At 43.8% G+C, this 25586-nt stretch overlaps 1 protein-coding gene across 9 annotated transcripts in view; it reads right to left on the bottom strand.

The window, feature by feature from the left end:
- The window catches only part of ARFGEF3 (ARFGEF family member 3), a 178504-nt gene that overhangs the window by 57494 nt on the left and 95424 nt on the right, over positions 1 to 25586 (bottom strand). For all 9 annotated transcript variants that reach the window (XM_086318045.1, XM_086318047.1, XM_086318053.1 and 6 more), the window contains 6 exons: positions 22420 to 22524; positions 21215 to 21548; positions 13210 to 13322; positions 11539 to 12449; positions 2227 to 2393; positions 895 to 1060 (listed from right to left, as the gene is read on the bottom strand). In XM_086318045.1, the coding sequence (XP_086174171.1) occupies positions 895 to 1060; positions 2227 to 2393; positions 11539 to 12449; positions 13210 to 13322; positions 21215 to 21548; positions 22420 to 22524 (1796 nt within the window). The remainder of the gene's footprint in view (positions 1 to 894; positions 1061 to 2226; positions 2394 to 11538; positions 12450 to 13209; positions 13323 to 21214; positions 21549 to 22419; positions 22525 to 25586) is intronic.

The raw sequence follows: 25586 nt of genomic DNA, 5'->3' as shown, positions 1-25586 counted from the left end.
TTAAGAAAAATTTATTGGAGTATAGTTGATTCATAATGCTGTGTTAGTTTCTGCTGTACAGCAAAGTCAATCAGTTATACATATAGCCACTCTTTTTTAGATTCATTTCCCACATATGCCATTACAGAGTACTGAGTAGAGTTCCCTGTGCTATACACAGGTCCTTATTAGTTACCTATTTTATATATAGTAGTGTGTACACATCAATCCAATCTTCCAGTTTATCTCTTCCTACATAATTTTTAACTCTGGTACAGCTGGGAAGGTAAGGGAGGATCTCTGATATGGACAAGAAATGGGGAAGAAGCCAAGTTTAAAATCAATGATTTTACATTGCTGGCAAATTCCCAGGAGCACTGAATCATACAGGGTATCTTTTGTGAGAGCTTCCAGGAATAACTCTGGGCTTTGCGCCCAGACAGTACTTCATATCCCCAGAAAAAGTCTACGGTTTTATCCAATGGACACAGATGCTAAGTAATTCATAATCTAGGCTTCCCTGGTGGTTCAGATGGTAAAGGATCCACCTGCAATGCGGGAGACCTGGGTTCGATCCCTGGGTTGGGAAGATCCCCTAGAGAAGGGAATGGTGACCCACTCCAGTATTCTGGCCTGGAGAATTCCATGGACAGAGAAGTCTGGCGGGCTACAGACCATGGGGTTGCAAAGAGTTGGACACAACTGAAGGGACTTTCACTTTTAATTCCTAATATAATGGGGCACAGTGAGCCTGCAGAGTCCCACATGGAAGAAGGACAGAAAGCTGTTGTGAGGTGAATTCATGACACTTCCTGGGAACTGTCACCAATGGCCAGGGAGGCTTTATGGGTGCTGTTTCAAAGCCTGAGCCCTCCCACCCCTGAGCGCCACGGAGCCCTGCAAGGAGCCACTGACCCGTCAGCATGGTGATGAGGGGGAGGCTGTTGTCTTCAGGGCTGCCCCAGTAGCCGGCTTCTCCGAGCATGTTTCTGTCAAGAACCTGGTGGTAAAGTTCCTCAATCCAGGCCTGGGAGAAGACCATCAGCACCCCGCTGGTCTGGACCTGCTTCATGAACTCTTTCTGCAGAGAAGATCACAGGAGAAAACGACCATGTACGACCCCCTGCAAACAACAGGCTCCCACGTCCCTGGAGTCACTGAGTCACTGCTTACAGGAAAAACACGACTCTGCTGATTGGGCTCAGGAGGTCGGAAGGGAAGCAGAAACTGTGGTGGAAAGGTCACAGACTTCATGAAGGTCCTTTCACTTGCGTGATCCTTTTAAGAAACCTACAGAAGGAGTGGGCTTCCCTGGCGGCTCAGTGGTGAAGAATCCTCCTGCCAATGCAGGAGATGTGGGTTCAATCCCTGAGTGGGAAAGAGCCCCTGGAGAAGGAAATGGCAACCTGCTTCCAGTATTCTTGACTGGGGAAATCCCATGGACAGAGGAGCCTGGTGGGCTACAGTCCCTGGGATTGCAAAGAGTAGGACATGACTGACCAACTAAACAACAACAGAAGTAGAGATACCACACTTGATATTTTTACTCTCTGGCGTGTGGGAGGATTAGAAGCTGCACAGAGACGTTTCAAAGCACCTCCTTCTCACCACCCCGTCAGCACCAGAGGTGACCTGTGCTCCCTGAAGGACATACGTGTCTCAAGAGATACCTGATTGACACTCATATAGCCACCACTCACCTTCAGAAGTGTACAATCTGTTCATCGTTTACCAGACAAATGATCCCTTCAGGCAGCTTCAAGGCTGTAGGCTCTTGAACTGGTGCTGGGGTCCACTATGGAGGGGCCTGCTCATGCCAGGGAGCCAACCATGAAACAGGCCCTCCCATCACTCTCACCGCCTTACAGAGGGACTTTGTTATCAGTGTTAGGCAGCTTGGCTCTGGGTATGCATATGTCTCGGTAGATTTCAGAGCCCAGCGCTTACTTACTAAGCTGATCACGTTTTTGAATGTGTGTTTAATGCCACGCAATGGAGTTACTGGGCCACTGGCAGGCAGCCAATGCGGGTACATTGGTGCTCTTTGCTCCTGGAACCAAGTGGGTAGCCCTGTGGTTCACCGTTCTGTGCAATCTGCACAAAGGTTCCTGTGGATGGTGAGTGCCCGCCCTCCACAGCCCTGTGGGTACGGCCAAGTCATCCCTCTCTGGCCAACGATGCTCGGGTGCCAGCCCAGAGGCCGCTGTTGGTCCTTGGCAGGCCTGGTCGGGAAAGACGCACACTCACCATGGTGCTGGGTGCCAGGGTGGGCCGCTTGTGGTAGTAGTCACCGTGGGAGAGCTTCAGGTTGAGCAGCAGCGCGCAGTGCGCCGCCGAGTACAGGCTGTCCGCGTTCATCAGCATCTGCAGGCCCAGGCTGCTGTTCCCATCAAACCCTGGTGAATGCATCATACCTATGGGAGAAAACCCAGAGACCTCAAACAGCACGCTGGGCAGACACTGCTGACCACTTAGTGGAGCCACCAACCAGTCCCAGGGACAAAGACATCTCGTAGAACAGCCAGCGAGGAACAGTGTCATGGCAGATGTGTGCCCTAGCCTGGTGGGAAAGAGCAAGCACTCCATAGCAAACCTATTTGGGAAAACCTTGTTGGTTACTCCCCAGGAGCTTTGGTAAAATCACTTAAACCCTTCTTTACCTAGAGATAGGCAAAATAACTGATTACCTCTATCTACTGCTCAAACTCTCCAAATCACAATATAAAAAAACCCCGACACTCCCCCTGCCTCCTCTTACTCCCCTCAGTCATCCCAAACTGTCTGCTGTTCTTTGACCTCACCAAGTCTGGACACGCCTCAGGGCATTCACATTTCTGTCCCCTCCACACCTACCCCACAGAGGTCTCCCAAGATCTTTGGATGACTTGCTGCCTCCTTGATTCTTTCAGGGCTCTGCTCAAGTGCTAGCTTGTCACAGACATTCCCCTTTAATTCCATCCAAAATAGCATCTGGCCCACTACCCTCATCCTCTGTAATATTCCGCCTCACCAGGCATTTTTATTCATTGCCTTAATGGCATTTATTAATAGATTTTCGCTTACTGTTTGCCATGACTACTATTACATAAGACCTATGAGAGGGAGGGATTTTGTCAGTTCTTTTCACTAGATAACACCAGTGCCTAGAACAGAGTCTAATACATAGTAGATTCTTTAAAATTATTTGCTGAATGAATGAAAATGAACAAACAAGTTCACTATGGCAACTAGATGCAAACATTTAAGATGCTTAGTGCAGTAACTCATAAGCACAAACTTTGCTAAAAGTGGGCTTCCCTGGTGGCTCAGATGGTAAAGAATCCGCCTGCAATATGGATGGCTACCCAGTCCAGTACTCTTGCCTGGAGAATTCCATGGACAGGAGAAGCTGGCAGGCTACAGTCCGTGTCCAAATAAAAGTCCATTATTACTTTTATTACTTCTAAAAGTAATAATGTTCCTCAAAAGCTAAACAGAATTACCGTATGACCCAGCAATTCAGCACTCTTAGGAGTTTACCCGGAGAAGGCAATGGCACCCCACTCCAGTACTCTTGCCTGGAAAATCCCACGGATGGAGGAGCCTGGTGGGCTGCAGTCCATGGGGTTGCTAAGAGTCGGACACGACTGAGCGACTTCACTTTCACTTTTCACTTTCATGCATTGGAGAAGGAAATGGCAACCCACTCCAATGTTCTTGCCTGGAGAATCCCAGGGACGGGGGAGCCTAGTGGGCTTCCGTCTATGGGGTCGCACAGAGTCGGACACGACTGAAGCGACTTAGCAGCAGCAGCAGCAGGAGTTTACCAGGAGAACTGAAAACAGGAATTTGAACACATACCTATATGTCAATATTCACTGCAGCAACTAACACAAATAATAATGTAATATATTAGAAAAACCCCTTTGAATTAGGGACTTGAAAAGGGTGCACTGCATAGTATGTGAATTATATCTCAGTAAGAGCTGTTAACACAAGGGAGACACAAATGTAAAGAACAGGCTTCTGGACTCAGTGGGAGGAGAGAGTGGGATGATTTGAGAGAATAGCATTGAAACATACATCACCATATGTAAAATAGATAACCAGTGCAAGTTTGATGCATGAAGGAGGGCACCCAAGGCCAGTGCTCTGGGACAACCTAGAGGGATGGGGTGGGGAGGGGTGTGGGAGGGGGGTTTGAGATGGGAGGGCATATGTGTGCTTATGCCTGACTTGCTGATGTATGGCAAAAACCATCACAATATTGTAAAGTAATTATCCTCCAATTAAAATAAATTAATTAAAATATAAAAGCTATTAACAAACAAGGAAACAGTTTCAAATATATGTATAAATAAATAGTTATTGGTTTCCTCCAACTATTTTTTCAAAACATTCTTTTACATTTCATAGTATGCTTTTCATTTTGAAAGGTACCTATATTTTGTTTTTTGGTTTTTTTTTAACAAATTAACTGGAAAAACAAAAACCAATGAAACCTCATGCTCTAAAGATGGTCTCATTCAGCCAGAGAAAGCTGCTGTCACAGAGAGCTTGGGGGTGACAAAACTTACCCAAGTCCACTTCTCTTCATCTGATACTATGTTCGCCCCAATGCTACATTTGCTCCTGTAAACACCCTGAGGATGGATTTAGGGATGTAGGTGAAACAGCCCATCCTAAATATGTGCATGCAAATGACATGCACCCAGAGGTGATGAAAAGAGAAAGCAGCAAGGAAGAGAAGGGCCACTCTCTGGCTGGGCAGGGATTGGAGGTCTGGGGCTTCTTGCTGCCTGGCAGCATCTGGAGGTTGGCAGGACCCTGGAGGAGGACAAAGTATATGCACAGGGCCTCCCGGCCTTGCCTGAGCATTCCAGGCCCCACACTGGCAGGGAGGTAGGAAAATCACAGGACCCACAGAAAGCCTGTGAAGTATACAGTGAGGGTTCACTGGTGACATGAACCCAGACCCCACACAAACTCCTGCTTCTAGATTTACCCTGGCATGGGACCCTGAGGGCTGCTGCTGCTGCTAAGTCACTTCAGTTGTGTCCGACTCTGTGTGACCCCATAGACGGCAGCCCACCAGACTCCCCCGTCTCTGGGATTCTTCAGGCAAGAACACTGGAGTGGGTTGCCATTTCCTTCTCCAATGCGTGAAAGTGAAGTCACTCAGTTGTGTCCGACCCTCAGCGACCCCATGGACTGCAGCCCTCCAGGCTCCTCCGTCCATGGGATTTTCCAGGCAAGAGTACTGGAGTGGGGTGCCATTGTCTTCTCCGCCCTGAGGGCTAGCAGAGATCAAATGTCTAGCCAGCTAGGTAGGTTGCAGGTCAGGAGTCAAATTTGTTTTAATTTAAAGACATACATATTTCCTGCACAGTTGAAATTCATGAGTTATATTGTGCTTCCCTGGTGGCTCAGACAGTAAAAAATCTGCCTGCAGTGTGGGAGACTTGGGTTTGATCCCTGGGTCGGGAAGATCCCCTGGAGAAAGGGATGGCTACCAGGAATTCTTGCCTGGAGAATTCCATGGACAGAGGGGCCTGGTGGGCTGTATAGTCCATGGGGTCACAAAGAGCTGGGCATGACTGAGTGACTAACACTTTTACTTTCATTATCTATATTACCTTTTCTGAAGTTTGGCACTTGATAAATATTAGGTTGCTTGCAATAAGCTCACACTTGGTCATAGTGAGCTTCTAGATTCCAACCAAACACTACTGATCTGAGGAACAGCAATCCCAAAGCCTATGAGCACGCCCCTCTGTCAGTGGCTGTGGGAGGCCAGCTGTTGCTTTCTCACCCCCATGGGGGCCGTATACAGACACCATTTTCTTCTATGGAGGATAAGAGGCATTTTGGCTGGTATTGAATGTGCGCTGTTCACATTCAATACCAGCTTCCTATTAAAGATGGACTTCCCTGGTAGCTCAGCTGGTAAAGAATCCCCTTGCAATGCAGGAGACCCTAGTTCAATTCCTGGGTTGGGAAGATCCAATGAAGAAGGGATAGGTTACCCACTCCAGTAGTCTATTAAAGATATTAATATCATAATGAAACCCAGGTTTGTCTGGATGTTTGCAAACTACCCCCCACCCTACCCCAAAAAACTTTAATTTTTTTCAAAGAAAAAGCCCCTTGAATTATGTGGAATTAAGGAGACATCTCAACTGTATGTTTAAGTATTGGAGAACAGGGGGCCCTGAGAAATGCCAAGTAAGGCTGACCTCAGCCAGGATGGTGGACCCTGATAACCAGTCAGGGACAAATGTTTGATGGGAGTTTTGGGGAAAATAAGGTTTGAAGCTTTTGACACGGAAGGAAATAATGAGTAAAATATCTGGTTATGACTCCAGGAAACTCTTTCTCCCCTTCTCCTGTTTTTGCTTTCCTAACTTTCTCTCGGGGAACAAAGGAAATCTGCCATTCCTCTGTCTCACAGGGACAGAGGTTTCTCTTTCAATCGTCTTTCATCTTGGAGGGAGAGCTCTGCCTCACGTGGACCCAGCCGCGTACCCAGTAGCTTCAGCTGACCCACAGCAACAGTCAGTGGGATCCACTGAACCACTAAATGCAGTACCTGAAGAGAACCAGCTTACTGGCAGCAGGACCACAGAGTGATGAGTCTGTAATTCAGATATAGAGACCAATTCCTAATTGGTAAAAGTGCTGTGGAGGTCACCAGAATTAAAAAAAAAAAAACTAACAACTTGGTTATAGACAATCACTACAAACTACATTTGCTTCATTATTACCATTTTTCTAGATTTCATATATATGCGTTAATATACAATATTTGTTTTTCTCTTTCTGACTTACTTCACTCTGCATAACAGGCTCTAGGTTCATCCATCAGAAAAGACTTTAGACACAGCAGGGAAAGAAGATGATGGGACGAACTGAGAGAGTAGCACTGAAACATATATATTACCTTATGTAAAACAGATATCTAGTGGGAAGTTGCTGTATAACACAGGGAGCTCAACACAGTACCCTGTGACAACCCAGAGGGACAGGATGGGTGGCGGGGGGAGGTTCAAGAGGGAGGGGACACGTGTATACTTATGGCAGTGTCAACGTTGTTTGTATGGCAGAAGCCAACATAAGATTATAAAGCAATCCAGTGGTCATGTATGGATGTGAGAGTTGGACTGTGAAGAAGACTGAGCACCGAAGAATTGATGCTTTTGAACTGTGGTGTTGGAGAAGATTCTTGAGAGTCCCTTGGCCTGCAAGGAGATCCAACCAGTCCATTCTGAAGGAGATCAGTCCTGGGTGTTCTTTGGAAGGAATGATGCTAAAGCTGAAACTCCAGTACTTTGGCCACCTCATGTGAAGAGTTGACTCACTGGAAAAGACTCTGATGCTGGGAGGGATTTCGGGCAGGAGGAGAAGGGGATGACAGAGGATGAGATGGCTGGATGGCATCACTGACTCGATGGACGTGAGTTTGAGTGAACTCCGGGAGTTGGTGATGGACAGGGAGGCCTGGAGTGCTGCAATCCATGGGGTTACAAAGAGTCGGACACGACTGAGCGACTGAACTAAACTGATCCTCCAATTAAAAGTAAATTTTAAAAACCTGCTACATTTAGAAACAACCAAAAGATTTTGAAGTCTTATTTCAAAGTACTCATTTCTACATGTAAAAGTTAATGTCACAACATATTGGATCTGATGGGACATTTTATAGACCTAAAAGCTGAGCAGTTTGCAACGTTGATGGAGCTGCATTCTGGTCAAATAAAATTCACGCAAGTGCTGTTCTGCACATGCTACAAATAAGTACTGATTTGAAAAACACAAAAACACAAGTGTGAAGGTTTACTTCAAATTTTGTAAAAGACTTTGCTAGGATTATATTTCCCAATTCTCCTAGGAAAGGAGGTAGGGCCTTTGGAAGTCATTCTCTGGAATTACTTTGTTGTTGTTTTTCAGTTGCTCAGTTGTGTCCAACTCTTTGTGACCCCATGGACTATAGCACACAAGGCTTCCCTGTCCTTCACCATCTCCCAGAGTTTGCTCAAACTCATGTCCATGAATCGGTGATGCCATCCAACTATCTTATCCTTTGTCATCTCCTTCTCTTCCTGTCCTCAATCTTTCTCAGCATCAGGGTCTTTTTCAATGAGTCAGCTCTTTGCATCAGGTAGACAAAGTATTGGAGCTTCAGCATCAGTTCTTCCAATGGATATTCAGGATTGATTTCCTTTAGAATTGACTGGTTTGATCTCCCTGCTGTCCAAGGGGCTCTCAAGAGTCTTCTCCAGCACCACAGTTTGAAAGCATCAATTCTTCGGCGCTCAGCCTTCATTATGGCCCAACTCTTGCGATGGTACATGACTACTGGAAAAACCACAGCTTTGATTATATAGACCTTTGTTGGCAAAGTGAAGTCTCTGCTTTTTATTATGCTGTCTAGGTTTGTCATAGCTTTTCTTCTAAGGAGCAGCGTCTTTTAATTACTAAGGGATGTTGTTTGTAAACATGAATTTATCTGAGAGCTAAATCTTACATTCTTAAATGCTAAAACTTCTGCAGCTGTTATTTTGTATGGATAATTTTAATTTTACATAGAAGGGCCTAAATGTAATTCTACCATTTCTTGATTACTTAAGGCCATCATCACTGCAACAAGGGGCAGTGCTGTGATCTGATACACAGCTCTTTTGGGGCATCACTGATAGGTGCCAGACTCTGCCTTGTCACCAGGGACACCAAGCTGGTTGGAGAAGTTGCTAAGCTCCTCTTCCCAAGAATGCTTTCAGTTGAGAAGATGCACAGGTTCAGAGACCCTACCAAACCCCTTCCAACTCAGGTTGTACTCCTTCAGCACATAACTATTCACATCTTTAGGGATCAAAGAGCAAGTTCATCAATTTACAGTCAATAAATATTTACTGAGGATAAATCACACATATCTTGCACCCTTCGGACACAGCACAATGAAGTTTCTCTATAAATGTTGACTGAAGAAGCATTTGTGTGTGTGGGTGCACATGTGTGTGTATGAGATAAACAGAGATAAAGAGACAGAAGAGAGAGAGACACACACAACACAAATACACTAGGAATGTTCCATAAAAGAATGTAAAATTTAATAATGGTGCACATAAGGTACTAGGGAGAAATACAATTTTTAAGAACCATATTTATATATTTTTCTTGTATTTCAATGACTAGAAATGAAACATAATTTTTGAAATGAAATGAAACATGATTTTGTGTGTATGTGTGTATTCCTTCACACAAATTAAATATCCCAACTATTTTTATATCTAATTCTTAAAAGAAAAATATTGAGAAAAATGTTGGGTAGTCTTAGAAACTGATATTTTACTGCCTTAACAAGAATGCAATGCAGTTAGGAAAGTTGAGAAATTATATGCATCTCTTTCTAATCACTAGGTACATTAGACAGTTACTGAGTAGTCCAGGATTAGAAGTGCTATATCTCTGCTGGTGCTTTATGCTATAACTTTGGATCACTCTCATATTAAAAAATGTTCTTCCTTAAATATACCTGGATTGATTTGACAAAGGACAATCTGCTCAGCTTCTTAAGATACTTAAGCTCCTTCTTAACAATACAGCAGTCACTTCTACCAAGTTCCAATAACTGGGCTACAATTTTTTTGTATTTGTGTGTGATATAGATGGGGTTGTAGCTTCCAAGGAGCTAAGAGTCTAGAAAGGGAAAGGTGGATGCATGAACTCATATAACTATGACAAATATATTAAGTGTCATGACAGACACATGTTCAGGGCTCAGTGGTGGAAGAACAAGCAATGGTCTTAGCTTTTGACAGTTCTGTGTGGTCAAAAGACCCTTGGATTTCAGGGGAAGGCACGGTTGAGCACCCTGAGGTCAGGCAATCATTTATTCCTGCTATAAATTTTTTTGCACTCATTAACTGCTTTCTCTCTGTAGCACTATGAGAGAATAGAAAATACATATATTGGTCTCTGCTCCCAGTTCCTGGCACAAAGCTCCTAAAACCCTAATGACTTCCTAAGTGATAAGAACACTAGGAATACCTCTTATTCTAATATGTGTCTTTGATCTCATCCATGACCCAGGGCTCCTGAAACTCTCATAAATTCCCAAGTAATAAGAACACTAAGACGATCTCTTTTTCTAAAGAGGTGACTCTGGGTGGGCTCCTGGATAACTCCTTGATAGGAGCAAAGAATTTTTGGCTCCACCCCCACCATGCCATCCTCAAGAGAGAGGAGAGGAGCTGGAAATGGAGTTAATAATTGATCACACCTACATGAGGAAGCCTCCATAAATCCCAGCAGTAGAGGTTTGGGGAGATTCCAAGTTGGCAGACACATCCACACCAGGAGGGTGACCCACCCAACTCCATGGGGACAGAAGCTCCTGTACTCAGGACACTCCGAGACCTCACTCTGTGTATCTCTTCATCTGGCCATTCATCTATATCCTTTATCAGATCCTTTAGTAAATTGGTAAGCAAAAGTGAGTGTTTCCCTGAGGTCTGTGAGCTATTCTAACAAATTAAGTGAACCTAAGGAAGCGGTCATGAGAAGCTCTGATTTATAGCCAGTCGCTTAGAAGAACAGGTGACAGCCTGGGCTTGCAGCTGGCATCTGTAGTGGGGGTTAGGTAGCATCAGAACTGAGTTATATTGTAAGACACTCAGCTGCTGTCTGAGGTTTGCTTGTTGTTTGAGGGGAAAACTTTCACACATTTGGTGACCAACTGTCAGAAGTACAGTGCTCTGTGTGACTCATAAAAGAGGGAAGAGGCACCGTAAGGAAGAACTGGGGTTTTCTCTACATATGAAGGAAAAAGCTGCATGCTCCCTCTACAAATACCTTACAAGAAAATGATCTAAATTCACTATTAATAAATTCATTATTCCCTGTGTTAAATGCTGCTTCCCTATATTGTTTACCTCCTTTCTTCACCAAAATCCTGGGTGATCATTTTCAGCCCTTCAGCAAAACTAGTATAATTCTCTGGTATACCCTGGCCAAGATAGCCCACGGCACACCAGTTTAAATGCCGTTTGGGTCACAAGGTTGACATTTGGCAGACAGAAGGGTCTGAGATTGGAGAATGCTATGCTGACATAGAACACTGGAGCATCGCACACTGTGGGAAGTTCAGGGGAATTCAGAATATAGTGGTAGGACAGCCTGCATCTGCTCCAAGACCTCATCTGAAATAATTAACATGTCAACAAACCAGAAGTGCAACACACTATGATTTTAAGATATCAAAGTGTAGAAGCATAGGAAGAATTCAGTGTTCTGAGAATCCCAGACTGTCATTTTGTTTCAGTCAGCATCAGCTTTCTAGAAGGCACTTACCTCTTACCCTCTGCACATTTATCCACCTCTCGGTGTATTCTAGCCATCGACTGCTGCACAATTTGAACAAACCACCTCCAGTCAGTTACAGTCCTTGGCTCTCTTTAAGAAACCCAAGATTCATCAAGATGCTCTGAGCACTTCAAACTCCATGCATGCTAGTAACTGCCCATTAAACAAAATGCTCTGAATATTCTAGTGGACTGCGTAGCAAAAAAATGAATTACAAACCTGAGCAGAAGGTAGAGACAAAGTTCTGGAGGGCTGAGTCTACCTCTTCCACACTGGGCAGGGCCAGGAGGCGCGGCAGGAGACCCTCCAGCGACTGCACGAACAGCCGGGCGCTGTGCTGGTCAGCCTCCTGGTTCTTCAGCAGCTTGAGAGACAGAGCTGCGGTCCGCAGGGACCTGTGGCCCAGGCAGTCCCGGGGGGTCTGCTCCTCATCAGCTAAAGAACAGTTGTCGGATCCAATGTCCGACACGTCCGATCTCCCGGAGTCCTTTTCAGCCGCCATGGAGTACTGGTCACAGGAGTCGAATTCTGTCCGAGAGAGGTCTTGGTCGTCCACGCTGAAGTTGCTCTCACTGTATCTGGATCCGTAGGACCTCATCCTGCAGTCGACGGACAGGAAGTTGGTTATATCGGGGTAGGCAACCGTGTGGCTCCTTTGAACCACGTCTGGCTGGTCCACAGCTTCTGGTTCTGACACTTTACTCAGAGTCTCCTTGCCCTCCTGGACGGCTGGTGACTTGAGGCCATTCTTGGGGTTTTCCGAGTGGTCCTCGGGTGTGGTCTGACCCAACTCTCCCTCCAAGGTGGTCTGGCCCGTGTCCGTGGTAACGCTGATGCTGATGTCAAGGCTCCGCTCATTCCCCAACTCCCAGGGTGTGTGTTCCGAGGACAGGACTCGCCGCTGCCAGCGGAAGTCGGCCTCATTGATCTCCATGGAGTCGCGGCTGGACTCGGCCCCGTCCTTCAGCTCCTCCAGGCGCAGCAGCAGCAGCTGGACTTGACTTTCGCTCAAGCCCCTGCCCTGGCTGAGCTCCTCCAAGGCTCCCAGCAAGGTGCAGACGCAGGACACGGCGGCGTAGCAGGCCTCGATGCCGCCCTTGATGCACGCCTCGGTCATGCCGTCCATGATGCTGAAAGTGTTCAAAGGAGCAGACGGCATCAGTACAGGAAACATGGAAAAATGCTACCAAATGAACAAGAATTAGACTGGTGAACAGTTAGGTATTCAAAAGAGATACTCTTGATTCACATAAAATCAAATGATCTGGGCAAAAAGAATAAAATGAACAATAAAGGAAACAAATGTGCTCAGGCTGGAAAATGGCCCACTTTGAATCACAGTCTTTAGGATGCCTGGTTTATGTAGGTACAAATAAAGATTCTGATGCAAATTTATGATCTTCACAAGGACAGGCATAGAATTATCTCACTTTTGTAACATGTTCAGTTTTCCAAACAGAAAACATTTATAATGCCTCTAGGATAGTATGGACCTTCCTTTATTCAAGAAATGTATTTCTGAAGAGATCCATGTGACTACAACTATTACAAATCAGATAATATTCCATTTCCAAGAGGGACTCTATGGAAAGGAATCATATAGCTGTAACATATTAAGTCAAAAAGTTTTTCCCCAAAATAAGCCCAATGAAGAATTTCTGTACAATTTGTACACTGGCTTTTCTCTAAGTCAATATGAAAATATGGAAAGTTATATGATTACAATAAACTGAGATAAGACTTCTCCTCTGGCTTTCAGGTACATTACTACATAGTCATATCTCATATAACAGATTCATATAATTTCAGGAACTTAGAAACAACGTTAAGAATATTCAGAGAAGCAGTCTTCACCAAGCAATAAAGATCCAAAAGGAGAACATATCATACAGTTTGAGAAGATCCAGATGAGACTTTCTTTTTGAAATTGATCTTTTTCTCGAGTCAGGTTCAGTGGAGCTGGGTCCTGCCAAATCACAGAGACGCTTTGGGCTCCCAAGTAGCTTTAAGCATATGGGGAAAAAATAACAGAAAAGTGAATATCATAAAAAAGCACGAGAACTGTGAGATCAAATAAACATATATGTTCTGTCTTGAGTGATATGGTCTAAGGAGAAAACACAATTTGGAATTCAAATCTTAATAAATCTGACTTTAGTGTTCTCCTTGACTTGGAATACCCATTGGGTCCCCAGCTCCCCAGTTTAGGACCAGCTTAGACAAAGAATATCCCTTGAGGGAGTGCTTCAAAGTTTTTTATATCACAGAACTAGAAAGCACCTACGCCTATGTTCTTTAGTAAGACTGGCCTATAATTTAACTTTTCTATCCTCTCCCTGCCTTATTTTGCTATGAAACTGACTAGCTTCAAAAACTGAATTAAGAAGTATACCCTTCTATTACCTGGGGAAGTTCATGTATTATTAGAACTACCTGTTCTTTGAATGTTGGTATAACTTGTTTCTCAAGCTGTATGGGGCCACTAATTTCTTCTGAATGGAAAGGTATTAACTACTGATTCAATTTTTTTAAAGATGATAATACTACTTAGGTCCTCAATTTCTCTTTGAATCAATTTTGTTTTAAGTTGCATTATTTCCTAGGGACTTATCTATTTTATCTAAGTTTTCAAATTTAATGGTCTAAAGTTGCCTTAATACCTTTGTTCATTTCTTTAACATTTGTAACATCTATGGTCATATGCCCTTTTTAAAAATTCTTATTTTTGTTTATTTTTACCTATTTTAGAATTTTGAATTCTTCTGTTAGTATTTTCAGAGTCCTGGCATGTTTTACTTTATTGATTCACTATATTGTGTTTGCTTTTAATCACATTACTTAATGCAAAAGGGCAAAGTGACTATCTGAGGAGGCCTTACAAATAGCTGAGAAAAGAAGAAAAGCAAAAAGTAAAGGAGAAAGGGAAAGATATACCCAACTAAAGGCAGAATTCCAGAGAATAGCAAGGAGATATAAGAAAGGCTTCTTAAGTGAACAATGCAAAGAAACAGAGGAAAACAATAGAATGGGGAAGACTAGCGATCTCTTCAAGAAAATTGGAGATACCAAGGGAACATTTCACGCAAGATGGGCACAATAAAGGACAGAAATGGCAAAGACCTAACAGAAGCAGAAAAGATTAGGAAGAGGTGGCAAGAATACACAGAAGAACTATACAAAAATGTCTTAATGACCTGAATAACCACAATGGTGTGGTCACTCACCTGGAGCCAGACATCCTGGAACGTGAAGTCAAGTGGGCCTTAGGAAGCATTACTATGAACAGAGCTAGGGGAGGTGATGGAATTCCAGCTGAGCTATTTTAAATCCTAAAAGATAACGCTATGAAAGTGCTGCACTCAATATGCCAAAATTTGGAAAACTCAGCAGTGGCCATAGGACTGGAAAAGGTCAGTTTTCATTACAATCCCAAAGAAAGGCAACACAAAAGAATGTTCATACTACCATACAATTGCGCTCATTTCACATGCTAGCAATGTCATGCTCGAAATCCTTCAAGCTACGCTTCAACAGTATGTGAATTGAGAAATTCCAGATGTACAAGCTGGATTTAGAAAAGGCAGAGGAACCAGAGATCAAATAGCCAACATCCCTTGGATCACAGAAAAAACAAGGGAATTCCAGAAAAACATCTACTTTTGTTTCATTGACCACGCTAAAGCCTTTGACTGTGTGGATCACAACAAACTGTTGAAAATTCTTAAAGAGATGGGAATAACAAACCAGCTTACCTGTCTCCTGAGAAACTTGTATGCAGGTCAAGAAGCAATAGTTAGAACCAGACATGGAACAACAGACTGGTTCAAAATTGGGAAAGGAGTATGTCAACACTGTATATTATCATCCTGCTTATTTAACTTATATGCAGAGTACATAATGCAAAATGCTGGGCTGGATGAATCACAAGCTAGAATCAAGACTGCCAGGAGAAATATCAACAACCTCAGATATGCAGATAAAACCACTCTAATGGCAGAAAGTGAAGAGGACTTAAAGAACCTCTTGATCAAGGTGAAAGAGGAAACTGAAAAAGCTGGCTTAAAACTCAGCACTCAAAAAACTAAGATCATGGCATCTAGTCCCATCACTTCATGGCAAATAGGGAAAAAGTGGAAACAGTGACAGATTTTATTTTCTTGGGCTCCAGAATCACTGCGGACAGTGACTGTAGCCATGAAATTAAAGGATGTTTGCTCCTTGGAAGAAAAGCCATGTCAAACTTAGCATATTAAAAAACAGAGACATCACTTTGCTGGCAAAGGTCCATATAGTCAAAGCTATACTTTTCCCAGTGGTCATATACGGATGTGAGAATTGGACCATAAAGAAGGCTGAGTGCTGAAGAATTGATGCTTTCAAACTGTGGTGCTGGAGAAGACTCTTGGGAGTCCCGCGGACAGCAAGGAGGTCAAATTAGTCAATCCTAAAGGAAATCAGTCCTGAATATTCATTGGAAGGACTGATGCTGATGCTCCAATACTTTGTCCACCTGATGCAAAGAGCCAACTCATTGGAAAAGACTCTGATGCTGAGAAAGATTTAGGGCAAGAGAAGGGGACAACAGAAAGGTGAGATGATTGTATGGGATCATCAACTCAATGGACATGCGTTTGAGCAAACTCTGTAAGATAGTGAAGAATGTATGTACTGCAGTTCTTGGGGTGGCAAAGAGTTGAAAAGGACTTAACAACAATTCTAGTCTTTCTTTTGAGTTTTTAAAAAATTTAAGCTCTTCCTTTCCAAACTACCTAAGTTGGAGAATTAGAACATTAATTTTAGACTTTCTATTTTTTGAGGTAAGTCATTGAAGCCATAGATATCCTTTTATGCACTGTTTTGGCTATATCTTACAAGTTCTCATACAGGATTTTCATAATTTTTTCATTCAAATGTATTTTTGTTTCTATATGGTAGACATCTGTACAGAAAATTTCAATTTGAGGCTAAGTTAAAGAAAGATTGATTAATCAAGTACATTGAAGCAGACATCCTACTATTACGTTATTTTCAAAATGACTTATATTTGCAAGATAAAGTATATTAAGTAGAAAAAATTACATGTTTTGCTTCTTCAAAATTCCTTTCTTCTGCCAGAAATTGGGAACGTCTCTCTTGGAGGCACAAACATGAAGCTTCCACGTTTTTTTGTCATCAAGAAAGGAGCAATATTACAGAGATCAAGGCAGTTTCTCTTTCTCTCTCTCCATCTGTCTACCTGCCAGACCTGCAGCCAAGTGAAGTGGCTATGCCTCTGAGCCTCTAGCTGTCCCATCTCTTGTTAGAAGGATAAGTGCCTTTCAGGGGCACAAGAGTGGGAAATCTGACTCTCTCTTGGGATCCCATTACACTCCCTAATCCAACTTTACCAGGAATAAATCAGATGACATATTTGAATTCTCACATTAATCTTGTGTTTATTTCTCAGGTGCTTCAGAGTCTGGAGGGAAAGGAAATAGAGTTTTGGAGAACTCTCAACAAATACTTAAAGAAAAGCAAGACTTGTTTAATTTCAGCTTCTTCTGGTGGGAATGAGGAATTGGTGTCAGTGGCTAGGGTGTCACAAGTCTGATAAAGACTAGGGCTTCCTTCTAAAGCTGAAACGTGGGGGAGAGAAAAGGAAGCAAGGTGTTCTTTTCGGTTATGAAATGTTTTGGGTGGGGGGAATAGAAGCAAAAAAAGAAAATGTATTTTGAAAAACAAAATGTCCTGTATGCCTTTGATTAATAAGCACACAGCACACATGGCAGAGAGACGAATTAGAGAGAGAACGGCAAATAATGTACCAGACGTTCAAACTCCACAAGAGCAAACAAACATCCTGGGTGCCCAGGGGTTTCCTTTGTATGCCTGAGCCCTGCACATTTTGGTATCTAGGTTACCAGCCTTCCCAAATTACTGGTTTTGCCATAGTAAGTGGAGGCGATGCTCGTGAGAACAACCTGGCCCACGTGAGTATGTTGTGCTCCGCGGGGCAGCACGGCCTGGACACACTACCCTGGTGTCAATTACAGCCTCACTTAGCAAATTGACCGTGGGGAGCTAGCAAATCCATGAAGAGGGGAACACGGAACTGATTTCCTTTGCAGTACTAAGGAAGCTATTATAGAAAGTGCATTGAGAACTATACACCTCGTAGGCAAAGTATTTACTTAGAATTCAGCTGTCGAGTGGCTCTACCCTGGGCAACGATAACTCCAGTGCCTGTCATCTCTGTATACTTGCTTTTTGTATGCTCACTTAGTCATGTCTGACTCTTTGCCACCCCATGGACTGTAGCCCACCAGGCTTCTCTGTCCATGGGATTTTACAGGCGAGAATACTGGTGTGGGTTGCCATTTTCTTCTCCAGGGGATCTTCCCGACCCAAGGGATCTAACCCTGGTCTCTTGCATCTCCTGCATTGGCAGGCAGATTGTTTACTGCTCGCATCACCTGGGAAGTTCTGAGGGGGAAAGAAAGGATGCTGTTGCTTCAAAACACCCTCTGCAGATATTCTGTCTTCAGGTCAGAATATTGAACACTTGAATATCAAAATGTATTGAACACTTATTCTTATTCAAGGACAGTAGTGTTAGATATCAAAGGAAACACAGAAAACAATGTATACAAAACCACGTTTAGGGAGACAAGAGGCTTGTTCCACATGGTATTGTGGAGCAGTCAGAGTGATGAGGCATTATAATCAATTGCTAAATGGTGGAACAAGATTTAGAGAAGAGTGAAATCACTGGTCTGAGGAAGCAGAGTCATAAAAGAGAAAGATTTTGACAGAAAGGCAGTTGTAATTAGAATATCTGGGTTTATATTTTAGTCATATTGCTCACAAGGACTTTGGGGGAGTAAACCTCTCTTCAAGAAGCCTCAGTATCCCAATCTGGAAAATGGGAGCAATATTATCTCCCTAAAGAAGTCTGTAAATAAGCTAATGTGAAGTGCCAGCAGAGTCTGTCTAGCTTACTGTGATCCACCATTTCACTATGTTAAGTGGAAGTGGCCAATGGGCACAGAGCAGGGGGAGCTGGAATAGAAGCAGGAAAGTAGAAACTGAACAAAGCAGGATGGAATGAGGGTGCATCCTGGGAAATGATGGGAAATGAGGATGATGATGGAAGGGTCTGGAAACTGGGCAGAGTATTTTAGACTTGATGGGAGAGGCAACATGCGCCACTGGAGAGTGGAAAAATTAACAGTGGCCATTTACGAATATAGTGAGAAGTGCTAGTTGCTCAGTCACGTCTAACTCTTTGTGACCCCACAGACGGTAGTCTGCCAGGCTCCTTTGTCCATGGAATTCCCTAGGCAAGAATACTGGAATGGACAGTCATTCCCTTCTCCAGGGGATCTTCCTGACCCAGGGATCAAACCAGAGTCTCCTGCATTGCAGGTAGATTCTTTACCATCTGAGCCACCTGGGAAGCCCATCCAGGAAAATAAAAGGGAGAAAACACACAGGCAGGAGGCAAGGAGACCAACGTGAATGATTCGCTGCTTCGAGCAGGAGGTGATGAGAACCTGCTATCTTTAGCTCTCTGTACGTTTTTCTCTTCCTTTATGTTGTTGTTCAGTCACTAAGTTGTGTCTGATTCACTGCAACCCCCCGGACTGAAGCCCTCCCAGGCTCCCCTGTCCATGGAATTCTCCAAGCAAGAATACTAGAGTTGGCTGCCATGCCTTTCTCCAGGGGATCTTCCTGACCTAGGGATTGAACTCGGGTCTCCTGCAGTGCAGGTAGGTTCTTTACCATCTGAGCCACGAGGGAAGCTCATAAGCGCACCACATATTTGTTTATCACTTTAAATACTCACAAAGTACTTATACAAACTTTATGGCATTTTGAATTGGCAACCTTTGGCATACTGTCACTACGTAGCGAAAATAAACTGCTAAGTTCAGAGTTAAACGCTTTAGCTATGGTATCTAGCTGATGAGTGGCAGAGAGGGGATTCAAACCTTGACTCAGACCCAACTTCATGGAAAGGGTAGCTGAACCAGTGCCAGGAAAAGAGCTGCTGGAATCATCCGCATTGTAATATCAAAGTCCAGCCCAGTGATAAGTGTGTGTAGGGAAAGACCAGGGGCTTGGGTTCAGATGGAGATTTGTACCCTTTCTCTTTTTTAAGAAAGTTAATTTTATTTTTATTTATTTATTTGGTTGCATAGGGTCTTAGTTGCAGCATGTGGGCTCATCATTGCCCCTTGGGATGTGCGATCTTAGTTCCCCAACCAGGGATGGAACGCACATCCCCTATGGGAAGGCAGAGTCTTAACCACTGGACCACCAGGGAAGTGCCCGCCTTTTCTCTTTCTTTTGACCCTGGGCAAGTCATTTGACCCCTTGAAGTAGTTTCTTTGTGGGAGGGAAAATTCCTTTTTCCTGGCTTTATGTTTCTACGGGCAGGAACACCCAGTGGAATAGCATTCTGGGTCCTTCTCCTTTTCTCACTTCTTCCCAGTGGAGGGGGAGTGGCTGGTCTGACTGGTTAATTCAGGAGAAAGAGATGAGCATGCATGGTGGCCCCTTCTACTGTCCTCTTCCTGGAGATTGGCTAATTCAAAGAAAGTCCACCCTGTTCCTCCAGACGACAAGCTTCACAGGGGTGGGGGCAGGTTCCTAGGGGACGGTTGTTTGGGTGGTGGCCCCTGGTAGCTCAGTCCGTAAAGAATCTGCCTGCAATGCAGGAGACCTAGGTTCAATCCCTGGGTTGGGAAGATCCCTTGGAGAAGGAAATGGCTACCCACTCCAATATTCTTGCCTGGGGAATCCCATGGACAGCTACAGCCCAAGGGGTCACAAGAGTTGGACACGACTTAGTGACTAAATCACAAATGCTTCTGGTCTTATTGGCCTCCAAAGCTGCATTGTGTTCATCAACCGAGTGGTGACCAGATATCAAAGCTGTCCATTTGATCCCCTTGCCTGAAGCTCTGTTAGGGAAGACATTCTTCACTGGTATATAACCTCACAAAGTTATTATGAATATTAAAGATAATATATGTTAAATACTGGCATAAAGAAAAATGGTCATTACTTCTGTGGGTCCATAAATTTTCTTCATCAGCAATTAAACTTGGATTGTTCCTTCATTTCTGGAAACACTGGGTGAGAATTTCCATTTTTGATTACAGTCAAATCTCATGAAAACAACATCAGCAAGTCATTCAAATTAAGCTTTTTAAAAACTGGTGAGTAGCCAATACTGCTCAAGGTAATTTTGTTACACTGATTTTTTTGGTATCAGGTACCAAAACCCAGTGTGATTAAACCTTCATGGACAAGTTTACAGGTACAAAAAAGTTGATCACTTTTCTTTTTGGTTGAGAAGCAGAGGAATTCTTAAAGTATCCTCAAAATAGCTCCAATTCCTCCTCGAAATCATGAAGTGGCTCACTGGGACATATATCCTAAGCTGGACATCCTTTGTCTCATGACATGTGGGAGAAATAGGGCATAAGAAGGACTGGAGAACAGGGTCCCTTTTAGAAATCAGAGATCAGTAAAGCTCATTTTTGGATAATGTATAACCTGAGTATAAAATCATTTTGAAATCCAATTTTGGCAAAAGTGAATAAACACACACATCTGCACAGACAGTACCTTAGGGAGCAAACTGAAAGTTCAGCCTGGGTTCCAGTCAGATGCATGTGGCTCAAATTATCAAACGGCTTTGCTGCAGTGAGCATTTATCAACACCCCCTTAGCCCAACTCCCAGCACATGCCCACACAGCCTCCAGTGCTAAAGATACTATTATTGGATACTGCAGAGAAGCAATTAAGCTCCAGCAGATGATTGGCAAACGCTTTCTAAGTACTTCCTGTGCACAAGGTGCTCAGCCCCCACAACAAAGCTGGGGGTGTCCTTCACGGCCTCCCTACCTCTTTCATGATCTTGATGGCTTCCACACGGTGCTGGGGTGGGGGGTAGAGCAGCACACGGTGGTAGAGGGACTGCAACACGGGCTTCATGGAGTCCACCGACCCCACCAGCCGCACCAGCTCCGCCGCGATGTAGTAGATGGTCCGGGCCACTGGCCCACTCAGGGCTGGCGCTGTGGAGGAGCAGCCCGAACCCCGGCCGTGGTCGGAAACCCCAGGAGACACAGAGTCTGACTCGATGCTGGTACTCGTGCTGCTGCTGTGTGCAGAGGTGATGGTTTTATCATGAATCGGATTCCCCAGGATCACGATGAGAGCGGGGCAAAGGTTCTTCCTGAGAGGGGAGGAGAGGAAAGATCAGTTTCCCTTCAAGCCAGATCATGAAACATGAATACTGAGGGTAAATACCAGGTGCCCCAAAAATGACATGTAAGAGCTGGGCTCTTTACTGCCCCTTTTTCTGGCTACCTCCTGCTCCAGCATGTCCTGTCTCTCCATCACTCCTGGGGATAGCAACAGAATACTTTTCTTCATAATTCAAGCTGGGGTTAACTATATAAACTATCAAGAGAAGTATCAGAAAGCATCTTCTATGAAGAAAATGGACTCAAAGTGCTAAATGGCTTAGTGATAAAGTTTCATTTTATTATAAATAATGAAATTACTTATATTTCTCATTTGAGAAGTTAATTTAAAATTCTGACACATATCACACTGATACACAGCACTCAACTTTCTCCCTGTCAGATTAGCCCAGGAACCCAGAGCAACTTGCTGGCTGCCTGAGGGCCTTGTCATTTGTGTGAATCTCTGACTGTGATTAAGAGACTAGTTTGCAGGTTGAGATGGAGAGAGTACCAGGGTGAGGTTGCGAAGAAGGTTCAGTTATGGTGAAGGGGAACTCTCTCTCCTGTGCAATTCACTGGTGACTTTATATGATTTAGAACATAGGCTTTCATGATCTTAGATGTAAATAAAATGCAGGTGGGCCTTGGGAGGCATAGTTGGTCAAAATAATTATCCTTTACTCTCCGTAGCTTGGTCTGGTACATATAAGCAAAGCACTCTTTCCCTCTAATACATTTACACAGAAATGGAACAAGAGAGGCACAGATGCCATGGGAAGGGACCCACAGACCCAGCCGGACAGAGCGAGCCCCCGGGCCTAGCGCAGAGCCAGCGTGGGCATCAAGATGAGTCCTCACCAGATGAGGTCTGTGAAGCCTCGGTGCAGCTGCATGGAGGAGGAGGAGCTGCTGAGCACGGACAGGATGCACTCCAGGTACAGGAGCTGCAGCTGCTGGCTGTCACTGCGGGGAACAGAACCAACACACAAACACATCCAAAGTAAAGGGAAGATTAAAGAGGTGATGTGTGGGAAACACTTGAGAAAATGTTAGGCATCACAGAGTGTTAATCTGGGGGGAGGTTGGTAATGTCATGGGTTGCCTTCTGCTCCCCCCACTTCCATTTCACACTTTGAGGTCCTAATCCCTGGTACCTCAAAGATGGTCTTATTTGGAGGTGGGGTCTTTACACAGGCAATCAAGTTAAAGCAAAGCCATCAGGCTAGATCCTCACTCAACAGGATTGGTATCCTATGGTTTTTCCAGTAGTCATGTATGGATGTGAGAGTTGGACTATAAAGAAGGCTGAAAGTGTTAGTCACTCAGTCATGTTTGACTCTCTGTAACCCACCAGGTTCTTCTGTCCATGGAATTCTCCAAGCAGGAATACTGGAGTGGGTGGCCATTTCCTTCTCCAGGGGATCCTCCCCATCCAGGTACCGAACCTGGGTATCCTTCATTGCAGGCAGACTCTCTACCGACTGAGCCACCAGGGAAGTGCAAAGAAGGCTGAGTGCCAAAGAACTGATGCTTTCAAACTGTGGTGCTGGAGAAGACTCTTCAGAATCCCTTGAACAGCAAGATCAAACTGCTCAATCCTGAAGGAAATCAATCCTGAATATTCACTGGAAGAACTGATGCTGAAGCTCTAATTCTTTGGCCACCTGATGCAAACAGCCAATTAATTGGGAAAGACCCTGATGCTGGGAAAGACTGAAGGCAGGACGAGAAGGGGATGACAGAGGATGAGATGGTTGGATGGCATCATTGACTCAATGGACACAAGTTTGAACAAACTGTGGGAGATGGTGAGGGACAGGGAAGCCTGGCATGCTGCATTCGTGGGGTCTTGAAGAGTTGGACATGACTGAGGAACTAAACAATCATCTTCATAAAACAGGGAAATTTGGACACAGAAATACATATGGAGGGAAGACAATGTGAAGAGACAAGGGGAGTAGACGAGGAGTGAAGCCTCCCAGCTCTGAGAAGAAACCAACCCCGCTGACATTCTCATCTCCAGCCTCCAGAACCATAAGACAATGGATTTCTGTTATTAAAGCCACTTTTTTGTGATACACAGTTTGTGATACTTTGTTTTGGCAGCCCCAGCAAACCAATTAGGATGATTTTTCTGTAATAAACTTGATTTTTTAGAAGTTTTGATTTATAGAAAAATGTAGCATGGTACAGAATGTGGCCATATTTTACCCAGCCCTGTACGTGGTTTATCCTATTAGTAACATCTTACCATTAAAGAACAAATTAACAGTTACCATTAAGGAACAAATATTGATATATTGACTTAAGTCTACAGTTTACTCCAGAAATACTAAATTTTAATATATTTAATTGTCTAAATTTTTCAAGACACTATGTACTATGATATCTTTTAGATGGTTAATACTTTACTAACTTGCATTTGGCTTTTCTTTATTTTTTTTTTTTAAATCACCAGTGTTTTTCAATGGACAAATTATTTTTCTCATAGTTATTACTATACAGTTCATTAGAACCAGATATTTTTAAAAAACATATAACTTTATGAGATGCACACTTTTATACCTGGACTAAATTTTCTGCCTAATCCACCAGAAAGTACTAAAATCCAAGTGGGTTGTCTTTCTGACCAATCATTTGACTCATTATTAAGAAAAATAATTAAATGCCCTATTAAAAAATGTCTTATCTTTCAAACTATCAGTTGATCATCACAAAACTAAAATAACCATAGACAATAAAAAGTCTCAACTTCTGAAATCACTGGAAATAAACCCAGAGAAAAGTTACAAGCAGTCAAGTTTCCCACGAGTACCTATCAGCAAAGCGTGCTGTAGCAATACGGCAACCCCAAGGCATAGGACTCAATGACAGAGACAGCTCATTGCCAAGGAAACTGGCCAGGAATCTCCTTGGAGACCGAATGCAGCTGCTTTTCTGTGGGCTGCTGCAGTCTGGCAAAATAAGTACTTGTGGCCTGGCACGAGTCACGTCATTAGAGGCACACCTTCCACGCAGGCCCTTCACTAGATATACGGATGTGTGTGCACAGGGTGTACATTTCATATTTGCCTGACAATAGGTGAAATCTGTGGAATGCACAGGGCAGAAAGGAGCCTAGAAACCAGCCAAGACTTTCAACACACAATAGGGAATATGCGCCCACTTAGGAGGCCTGTGAGTCACTCTGCCTGGCCTTTTGTTGGAGCAGGTTGAGTGTCTGCTGGTCTCACTCTTTGCTCGTCTCTGGATTTCCTCCAGGCTCAAGATACACAGAGAACAGCTCCTGTAGGTGACGGGTCCATGAAGAAGAAGCAGGGCAGACCCGGCACCACACCCTCAGTCTCTGGAGTTCTTAAAATTGGTTTTGTTTTGAGCTGTTTTGACTTTACCTCCCTTAGAAACAGATTCAAATTTAGCTAGAAAAAGAAGAGAGAGTTAATTGCATAGGAGTGGAATGGAATTAGAATGTGCAATATGAAGGTCACCCTTGCCTCACTGATTCCTCTCTGACATTCTGTTCTGGGAAGAGAGGGAAGTGGGAGACCAACAAGCAGAGAATGAAGAAATATATTCCTAAGCACAGTGATTCTCCCCCAAATTCTTAGATTTAAACAGCATTGTCTAACTCAATCTGCCTAATAGAGTGTTCTATTAATACCACATCTCCAAGGCATGTGAGTTAACCTGTATGCCTGAAAGCATTTTCTGAATACTCCTAGGAGACCGAACATATCATGAGTATATATCCCTATAAAGCTAAAGACCCAGGAGGTATACAAGCACTAATTTTGGAAATGGATATTGAGAGAGGAAGTAATGACCTGCCTCTTGAGAAACCTGTATGCAGGTCAAGAAGCAACAGTTAGAACTGGACATGAAACAACAGACTGATTCCAAATAGGAAAAGGAGTACGTCAAGGCTGTATATTGTCACCCTGCTTATTTAACTTATATGCAGAGTACATCATGAGAAACGCTGGGCTGGAGGAAGCACAAGCTGGAATCAAGATTGCTGGGAGAAA

This window comes from Bos grunniens, chromosome 9, assembly GCF_055505025.1.
Source record: "Bos grunniens cultivar Pamir isolate PY7600 chromosome 9, Bosgru_T2T1.0, whole genome shotgun sequence".
NCBI classification, from domain to species: domain Eukaryota; kingdom Metazoa; phylum Chordata; class Mammalia; order Artiodactyla; family Bovidae; genus Bos; species Bos grunniens.
This window is presented reverse-complemented; position numbering and strand designations above follow the sequence as displayed.